Genomic DNA, 10,044 nt, shown 5'->3' on the forward strand with positions numbered 1-10,044 from the left:
GTCCAAAGCCAGGTGAGGGTATGAGCATCTTGGGGTCCCTTTATAGCCCTTCTGTCATTGCCTGAACACACCTTCTGGGGAAGTGGCTTTACACAGAGAAAAGGGCTCTGCAGACTTGTTTATGTCCACTTAGACCAGATGTACTCAATTTTCCTGCCAAATAAAACACCTTCTTTTATTCTGAACCTTGGATTATCATAATCTGAAGCTCTTATTTCATCTGCAAAGCTGGGGCGAGGTGTTTGTTTGCTAGTGAAAATCTGTGTTATGGACATGTTGTTCTCTATGTGATTTCAGGGTCAGAACTCAAGGACAGGAGCCATGCTGGACTGCTGTCACTGTGCCAGGTCACAGGACTCAGCTGGACCACTGGTGATGCAATGGAGGAAGCAGGACACAGGAGGGAAAGCCCACAATAATGCAGGGCCCAGGGTGCACCTGGAAAGCAAGCCCTTGGGAGGACAAGACTGACCACAGAGAAGCTGGAATGGTGGTTGCATGAAGATGTGCTAATTCAGGATTGCTGACAGGAGCAGATCTATTTACAGGTGACAGCTCTGACTCTTTTTGCTTTCCTGCCACCCCAGTAAAATTACGCCCTTGAGCAAATCACTGTTTTTATTGCTAGCATTGTTATTGTTTTTGTCCCAAAAATCCCCTACCAGCAATCCCAAAATGCCCCTGAAACTATTTCAGTCACTATTTGACAGTTTATTGCCCAGAGAACTGTGTGCCTGGATGGCCATGCCTTGGCTCAGCTTTTGATGATGACTCTCTCTGTTTATGAACAGCTGCATGCAATCCTCCAGGAGAAACCGTCCCCTGCAGGCAAGCAATCCTGCCTAGATTGAGAAAGAGATCCTGAATCCTTGTAGCTTGGGAGGAGCCAGGATCAGACTCTGCAGCTGGGGAGGCAGAGGATGGAGGAGGGAGGCTGCCAGGGCAGCTGCTGCTAAGGAGGTGCCAGCCAGGAGGAGCAGATGGCAGCAGTTCTGGCCCTGCAGGTACTGAGTCATGTCCCAAGCCAGGGCAGGGTCCTGCAGGAGCCCACGTGCCCAGGGGACAGCTCCAAGAGCCACCCCCACCCTCTGCATCCTCAGGGGATGACACCAGAGCAGAAGTGACCAAGAACAGGGAGCCACTTGTAGAAATGGTGGCTCTAGGGGAAGAAGCTGGTTTGATGCTCTATCCCATATTCTCCAGTGGGGATATTTTACTCCCTAGTTGCAGTTTCTGGCAGATTACTGGGCTGTGCTGCTGTTCAACCCTTTAGAAATCTTTAGTTTAATAATTCTTTTGCTCGAATTCTCCAAGGCTCCCGGGTGCAGGCTACACTGATGGAAAAATGATGATTATTTATTAATAATAATAAAAGTACATTAGCCAAAGGCAAGGGGAATCAATAAACTCTAACTAGATTGACATGAAAAAGGTGCCTGCATGTCTGCCTGCTCTCCAAGGCTTGTTATCAGGAGTTGAGGTTTTCACAAGGGGGAACTTTTCTGTACAGAGGAGGACCAGGCAGGGTGGGCAAAGAAAGGAGGGCAATGGATGGTCGTGTCCATCTCAAGATTTGCTGCACAGCTCTGAGGTCTTGGCCTGCACCCTCCTCTTCCAGACATTTCCAAGAATATCCTGTTTAGCCAGATTCTTCTCTGAGCAAATGGCGTGACTACTGGGACTCCAGAGACCTTATAATATGCAGTGAGAGGGAGGAAAAAACCCCACGTGAGGCCAGTTGGGCACCAAAGGAGGAAATCTGCTGCTGTTTGCATAGAGCTCTGTTGGAGTAGAGCTGGCTGCTGCCAGAGAGAGCAAAAGCACTTTCCCCAGGACTTCAGTCTGTGTTGATAATATAGGGTGAGACCCTTTCTCAGGTAGTGAGCCCACGGACTTGCAGCCTGCTGGAGTGATGCTCTGTGAGAAATGATGGATGAGCTCTCCAGAGGGAGGGAATCTTTGCAGTTTTAAAATACAGCCAATGTGGTGCCCTCACCCCCATTCCTTCCTCACATCCCTCGGCTCCCAGTGTGCAATCCTGAACAGAGCCTACAGCCACAGGTGAGGATCCCACACAGGACTGGGGAAAACGTTGTCTCAGCTCATGTCTTTGTCTTTCTGCCAGCCCAAGGCAGAACCACCCTCAGGTGAGCAGACTTTGTGGGAACAGCTCAGGGAACTCATCAGTTCCCCCTGGAAAATGAACCTGCACTTAAACACCACAGTAACTCCTGTGTGCTCATCTAGAGAAGGTCACATCACCTTCTAATGGGACACAGGTTAACAGTGCTGCAGTAACTGGAGGATAATGCAAGGAAAGAGTTGTTACGAGGCCATAATTCAGTCAATGACTGCTGATAACATCATAAACCATGAGAGTGAACACCAAATGCTTGTGTGCCTTGCAAGGCTCTGCCACTGCTTTACAGCTGCTGGAGATGCCTATCAGCCCATGTATTGTTATCAGGGATGTGTAAAGCCTGAGCACACCCTATTAAACATTAACATTTTTAAAGACCCAGATGTGTTAAAACTCAGGCTGCTCCTTGCTAATGGATTTTGCTTGCCTTGACAAATGCCAGTGCAAAAAGAAATCAAAAGCTTTCCGACTCTGACCTCTTTCAATTTTTCATCATTATTGCATTGTTTTATTGGATTACACCCACTTCTTCCCACCCTGAAAATCTGTATTTCTACAGGATCACTACAGGGTAGTGATCAGTATCTCAAGTGTTCACTTTGCTCATTTTTATACAAATTACTCCTTAAGTTCTTTTCATTCATCTATCAAATCAGTCTGGGTTGCAAATCTACTTTGGGAAGAAAGACTCAGGAAAAATATTTTTTAAAATCTTTATTTCATGGCTTTATTAAAAAAAAAAAAGAGATTCCTGGGTTTTGTTTTGGGTTTGTTTTTGTTTTGTTTGTTTGTTTTTTAATATTCTGAGTTGAAAGATTATATGTGATGAGTCTGGTCACTGGGAGAAGAAAATAAAAAAATCTGTGCATGAGATTAGTGCATTGTCCCTGGCAACTCTAAGGTGAGAGTATTTCCCACTTGTGTTAAGCATTTACCATTCCTGAGAACTTTGTTGCTTTAAAAGCCTCCTTCTTGGACTGAATAGATGCCATTCCTTCATGAGTCTCATTCAGTAAGAAAGCACATGGTAGATCCTTGCCTTTGGTGCTGGTAATGTACTTTTTAATATGCATATCAACAAAAATATTTGCAGTAAAATCCCTCATAACTGTAGCTGCAACCATGATCTTCCAGATCTACATTTACACCAACAAGTCAAGGCAGCCTGACCTGGGAGGTGAGTATTGAGCAGGTTGGGGTATGAATAAATGATTTTCAAAATACAGCTGATAAATCAAATACTTCAACACAGCTCCAAGGATTTTTTTGTTCTCGGTCTCTGGGTTCTGTCTCTCTCAACAACATATTGCAGAAATTGTGTTAATCCAAGGGAAATTTGAGGGACATCATGAAGGGTGATTAGCTGGTACCTACAGAAGCAGGGTCCCAGGATCTTACTTTTGGGCCCCTGTCCTCATGCAGGTGGAGATGTGGATTTAGATATACCAGAATTGCAAGGAACAGTTTAAGATGAAGGTTTGCTTTGCCTCTCAGTGCAGCATTGCTATTTCTACAGGGTTCCTTTCTAAACTGATGAGGTTTTGGCTCAGTAACAGAAAATGGGCTAACACTCTGTACATCTTTACAGAGCACATAACATATTAAGGCCCTGACCTTATTGGCATGAAACTACGATTTCCCTGTAAGTGCAAAACAATAATATTTCATTAATCATCCACAACAGAAATCCCCATTCCCCAGACTATCCTGGCAATATTCTGCATTTTTGCTTGTCTAGGAACCTGAATTAAAAGGGAGAAAAATGGTTTACAACAGCCTGTGGCAGTGATGGAGCAAGAGGCCTTATGTAAGAGCTGGCGGCGTACTCGCCTGCCGAAGGTGAGGCGTAGGAATGAGTGATCCTGGAAGGATGTTTCTCTGAGGTGTGTTCTGTGCCTGGGCTGGGAACAGCAGTCTCAAGGGCACAAATTCCAGCATCTGAATGTGCTTGGTCTTGTTCAACTCATTAATTTCCTACAGTTATCCCAAGTCAAGCTACAAAATCCCCTAGTGCTTTACTCCAAGCCTTTCATGGCTTGTCAATAAATTATTTTCCAATTAACTACCTGATAATTTGAGTCTGCAGGCTCTTAAAAGAGGCAGCATGGTGAGAGAAAGAAAATAATGGAAGTCATGGACGTTTCCCTGCCTATAAAAAAAGAATAAAGGTTCTTCTCTGAAGTATTATTCAATTTGGTGCTTCCAAAAAGTAATGATGAGTGTGTAATAACTCCTTCTGAGGAGGTGTTTGTCCAACTGATGGATAAACACCAGTAGTGGAGTAAGTTTTCAGCATTATCTGACAACACTGGAAAATAACAGTTTTTAATATTGCTTCAGTCCATAATTAATGATGAAAAGCTCTGATTCAAGCAAAAGATTTTTGTATCTTTTTTAGTCTATCAAGCTGTGTAACTTGAAAGGGGAAGAGCCAAGATTTTCCTTAGTTTGGGAAGTCTTCTAATTTGAGCATTCTAATTTTTGGCTAGGGCTCAGGACTCCATACTAGAGATGCTGTGAAACACTATGAATCATCTCATCTCTCTTGTACAATGGGCACCCTTTTGCTGAAGCAGCTATTTCAGATTTCCTGATTCTCTCAAAGACTCTCACTCCTTTGAAAGATAATATGTGGAAAGCATTTAATTCTGTGTGGCACTGCTCTTTGTGGCTCTGTTTTTATTGAGTTCTTTTGGAACTGGTTGGTTTAATCTGCAAATGAGGATTTTTTTCCTCACAGTGATTATCTAATGGGAGTTTCACTTGATCTCCTTGGGAAAAATATATCCTAAATGCTAAAGCACGTGTATTAGATTGCATGACAACCCCTACCTTTAAAGGAAATTCTAGAAGATACAATTGGAATTTGCAATAAAAACCGTTAAGTAATCATAACCAAACACCTGCTACTATACCTGACCTGCATTTGAGTAACCACAACATTTAAGACTCCAAAGAAAGACCCTGAGTTAACAAATAGGTCAAAAAAAAAATTGGATATAATAAAATACAGCAAGTTGATGTGGCCTTTGCAGAGAATCATAGAATGATTTAGGTTGGAGAAGACCTTTAAGATCATTGATCCCAACTGTTCCCCCAGCGCTGCCAAGGCCACCACTAAAATCCTGTCCCCAAGTGCCACATCTATGTGGTTTTTAAACACCTCCAGGGATGGGGGCTCCTCCACTGCCCTGTGGCAATGCTTGGGGAAGTGAATTTTCCTAATCTCCACACTCATACACAACTGGGTGTCATCTACAACCTTACTGAGGGTGGGTGCCCTGATCCCATCACCCAGACCATGGGTGAAGATGTTGAACAGAACTGGGAAGGGTTGGTGCTGTCTGCCTGGGAATAATTCCACTGTGATCTCTGCACATCTTTTTCCTTTGACTTCTTCCTCCATTGCATGGGAAATCAGCAAGTCACCCACTGTGACAGAAAGTAAGGTATGTAATGTGGGCAGTTTCCTAAAATCAATTGCTTTGACACCTCAGTTGAACTTGTCCAGATAAACCAAAGTTACTTCCCTGCTGTCCAGTCTTCTGAAATCTGGGAGACAGTTTGCTGCATGTATTTATGGAAGAGTAGTATCTCCCTTTTACCATTTAGTGTTATAATGAAGTCAAGTGGAAAAGTGCTATTTACTGTATAATAAAACCCATCTATTGTTCATAGCCCTGAAAACCTAATAATAAAACCTTATATTTCAAGCTGTGCAAACCAGTTGCTTATGTAATAGAACATGGTGTAATTTTCCATTTACAATTTCAATACTGTAATAAGAAAGCAATCAAAGCATAAACAAAAGACACTTTAAACAGAGCTGCAGTTAATATTTCCATAATGGCTGTCCTTAAAAATTGAAGCTATTTCATTTCTTTTTTTTTTCCAGCCTTGAATTCCTTCTCTTTAGCTCAGTCATTTAGTTAAAAGAAAATCAACTTAAAAAAAGATAAAATACTGTCTTAAACCAATTGCAGCTATGGGCAAAGAAGAAAAAATACCAGCATAATCCACAGTTAACACTTGGCAAATTTAATTAAAGCTATTTCTCTTCCTCCTTTCAGAGGACTGTGAATCTGCAGAGTTTGTGCTGTAAACCTGCAGGCAGAAGGGGTGTTTTTCTTTGTTGTGCATCTTGAGGATGTGGAAATTCACCATTTCCCAAGCTTCTGCCAACACCCCCTTGGTGTTACTGGTCTCACCAGTGTTTATGCCACATGATGGGAATCCACCTGATGGGAATCCTCATGATGGGAATCCACATTATGGGAATTCTCATGATGGGAATCCTCGTGATGGGAATCCTCCTGATGGAAATCCATGAATCCACGTGCTCTCCCAATGCTTGTAGGAGATACAAAAAACCCCAGTGCTGTCCGTAGGGTTTGTGCACAACTCAAACCATGAGGATTAATGAGAGATGAGGAAGCACATTGTGGCCACCATGGGCAGGTGATGGTTGAGTGGAATGGCCCGTCCAAAGTCTTGCTGTGTTTCTAAGGAAGTTGATCCTGCTTTCAGCCAGTGCCACCCCCACAGCTCTGGGATCACACACCAGAAATGAGCTTTTAAGTCAAAACCCAGAGCTCGGCAGTGACAGGTGAGGAATTTGTTCCTCTGGCAGAAGGGAAGGAGGAGCCTGGCCTCACCCTGCATGGAAAAGGGAAAGGTTGGACAAGGTGGATCCTGTATGGAGGGATTTGTGAACACACCAGGCCCCAAGTTTGGCTCTTTCCTCCTCCATTTCCCAATGGGCCAATGCCAAGGACAGACCGATTTTCCGGCCCCTCCATAGACAGGCAGCCCATGACATCACAGCCACCCACCCACAGGGACGAATCCCAGACCCACAGAAACCCGGAATATCCTGAGCTGGATGGGCCCCACAGGGATCACCAAAGTGCTACAAAGGACAACCCAGAAAACACTGGGAGCATTCGGAGGGGAATGAGGACAATGACACGGTGTTTGTGAGGAGGAACCCGTTTATTTCCCAGGGTCTGTGGGAGCCCTGGCGGCGGGCCCGGCCCAACATGGCGGGCGGCGCGGTCTCCATGGCGACAGACAGCGCTTCGGTTGCCATAGCAACGCCCACGCCGTTCCCAGGGCGGCGCGGCCCCGCCCCCTGCGCGGTCACGTGTCCCTGCTCGATGCGCTCGGCGCGCGGCTCCCCCCGGCGGCGGGACCGGGACCAGGAGTGACCGCAGGGACTCGGAGAGTGACCGCAGGGACCGGGCCGTGCCCACCCCGGCAGCGCCATGTCCACCGCCATGAACTTCAGCAGCAAGAGCTTCACGCCGCGGCCGCCGGACAAGGGCGCGTTTCCCCTGGATCACTTCGGTGCGGAGCCGCGGCCCAGCCCCGGGCCTGCCCCGCTCTGTCCCCCCGCCCCGCTCTCCCTCCCCCGGCCCGGCCCGGAGCGCGGCCCCAGCGCGGCCCTCGCTGTGTGTTGTTGCAGGGGAGTGCAGCGCCTTCAAGGAGCGGTTCATGGAGTGTCTCCGGCAGAGCGGCTACGAGAGCGCGGCGTGCCGGCAGAGCGCCATGGCCTACCTGGAGTGCCGCATGGACAGGCGAGGGGCCGGGCCGGGGCGGGACCGGGGGGCCTCGGCGGGGCCCGGGGGGAGGGGGCCCGCGGGCACACTGGGAGTTTGTCCTTGGAGGAAACACACGCTCCCTGTGGCGTCTGCAGGTTCCCTACGTTGTGTTTGGGATGTTACCCGGCCCGTGCAGTGGGGTGACAGCGAGACCCGGGCAGATTCCACCCTGCAGAGTGAAGCTTTTTTTGTTGTTTTCAACTATGGTCACAAATTAAACTTTTAACTTGTAGCTCATACTCTGCTCACCTGCTGCATGGCCTTCTCAATAAGAGCTGACTGTCTTCAAGACACCTCCAAGTGTTGTATTTAACTTAATAGATATTTTATATATATATATATACATGCACACACATATATAAATAAAATATAACATATATATATAACATATCTATACATATATATATATAATATGTATATATATACACACACATATATAATTGTATATAACAGTGAATTATCAGAGCCAGTGGTATTTTTCCTGCATAAACGAATGTAATTGACTCTTAATGCTGAGTTCAAGTATAATATTTTGGATATATATTGGAAATATATATTCCAAATTATTTTGGAAATAATTTGGCCTGTTAGTCCCTTATAAATGTGTTTCAAGCAGGCATGTTAAAAGTTTTTTCATCTCAGTTCAAGTGAAGAAAGTGTTGGTGATTGGTTTTCCAGGGATGTTTCCATTCATGCACTGCTTTGCAATGTTCATGTACAAGGGTGGCTCAGGGAACTTTGAAAAATGTACAAATTTCCCTGTATTTAGGGAAAGTACACTGCAAATCAAAAATGAGTTTGAAAATCACTATAGCAAAGTCTAGTGGCACCACAGAGGCTGTTCTAAACCAGATTCACTTGAAAATGTAAATGGCATTGGTGGGATTTTAGGAAGCTCTTTGTGCCATGTGTTAACCAGGAGTCAGGTCAGTTTCTAATGAAACTCTTACTCAGTACCTAAAATGAGGAAACAATACATTTAATTGGAAAATCATTGTTAAGGGAAAAAAAATAAATTGCTGAATGTTGCTTTCCTAAAACTATTTTCTGAGGTATTTTCAAACAGCAGTCACTCTGTATAGATGTCTAGGGTAAATAATAATAAATGAAATAGAAAATGCTGCTGTTCTCTTGGTTAGAGGCTGTGTTCTCTAAACTTTTTTTTTTTTGTTGTTTTCTTTTTTTTTTTTTTTTTACTTAGGCAACTTATGGCTAATGAACCACTGGAAAAATTGGGATTTAAAGACCTGATAAAAGAGAAATCAGAAGAAAAACCTGAAAAGTCGTGATGAAGACAGACAACTTTGCTCCTCATGAAGGGAAAGCACAACTCTGAATGTAGTACATATTGTACATTCTGTTCATATTGCAATAGGAAGTGTTTCCTGAAAGAACATTTTTTCCAAAGCTTAATTTTCCTAAAATAAGATTTTCCTTCAAATGAGTGAAAGTACTGCCTTTGTCTGCTTTGCTCAACTATTTCTTAACTTCTTTTTTTTAATTTCTCTAGAGGCAAAACAGTTACAGGCCAAAGTGTTCTCTATGTCTCTGTAAGAACAGTGAAGTCTTATTTTACAAGGACAAAAACCCAAACCAGACAATCCTTTATTGTGTAGGTCTTGAATTGCTGATTAATCTTCCGTGGGCAGTACTGATATGCTCACAGCAGTTACTTGCCAGATGAAAATAAAGCTGTTGTACTTTAAAATTGCTTTTTATTAAATACTGTCATTAGTGGGGTGATCTCACCCTTCTGTGGAAGACACTGGGGTCCTGTGGGGGTACTTGGGGTGGGGCTTTTTTTCAGTCATTTAATCTTCCATCATTGTTGGGAGAGTATTTCTAGTTCCAGACACCAGTCAGGGAGTGATTCTGCTTTTATTTGCCATATTTGCCATTTTATTTGCCAGCAGAGTGCACCTAATTTTTTCATCATTTGACTGGGAATAGTGGTATTTCTCTTGGATGTTCTAATGCAGTTGAAGTCTTTCTTAATTAATGTTGAGTTCAAGCAGAAATTATTTGGCCTGTTAGCCCCCTAGAAATATGTTTCAAGCAGGCAATAAATGTGTAAATCATCTGGATGTGTTTCCCACTGTACGTTCTGCCCTGTTATCCCTGCTGCTGCTTTTGTTTTTGTTTTTAACCCAATGAATCATTTCTCAGTGTATGTGGCTCTCTCTGCCAAGGCAGTTCTCTTTTATTTGGTGTCCCCTCTCTGATAGATCTCACCTCCCCTGCTGTCTGCTTTTGCCTCTGCCTCTCTCCACTGTGCATCTGCTCATACCAAGTTCCAGGAAAGGG

The 10,044-nt window shown here is 44.3% G+C and overlaps 1 protein-coding gene across 1 annotated transcript; it reads left to right on the forward strand.

The window, feature by feature from the left end:
• Positions 1 to 7,351: 7,351 nt before the first annotated feature.
• Positions 7,352 to 9,822, forward strand: COX19 (cytochrome c oxidase assembly factor COX19). Its single transcript, XM_083872479.1, has 3 exons — positions 7,352 to 7,486; positions 7,605 to 7,716; positions 8,942 to 9,822. The coding sequence occupies exons 1-3, from the start codon at positions 7,405 to 7,407 to the stop codon at positions 9,027 to 9,029; spliced, it is 282 nt and encodes a 93-aa protein (XP_083728605.1). The 5' UTR covers positions 7,352 to 7,404; the 3' UTR covers positions 9,030 to 9,822.
• The last annotated feature ends 222 nt before the right edge of the window (positions 9,823 to 10,044 follow it).

This window comes from Zosterops lateralis, assembly GCF_965231275.1.
Source record: "Zosterops lateralis genome assembly, chromosome: 15".
In the NCBI taxonomy this organism is placed as follows: domain Eukaryota; kingdom Metazoa; phylum Chordata; class Aves; order Passeriformes; family Zosteropidae; genus Zosterops; species Zosterops lateralis.

What these genes read in the sequence shown, in the direction of transcription:
- COX19 (XM_083872479.1), top strand. Translation starts at nt 7,405, where the DNA reads ATGTCCACCGCCATGAACTTCAGCAGCAAGAGCTTCACGCCGCGGCCG. An exon ending in GTTTCCCCTGGATCACTTCG is followed by an intron (nt 7,487 to 7,604) that starts GTGCGGAGCCGC and finishes GTGTTGTTGCAG; the next exon opens with GGGAGTGCAGCGCCTTCAAG. An exon ending in CTGGAGTGCCGCATGGACAG is followed by an intron (nt 7,717 to 8,941) that starts GCGAGGGGCCGG and finishes TTTTTTACTTAG; the next exon opens with GCAACTTATGGCTAATGAAC.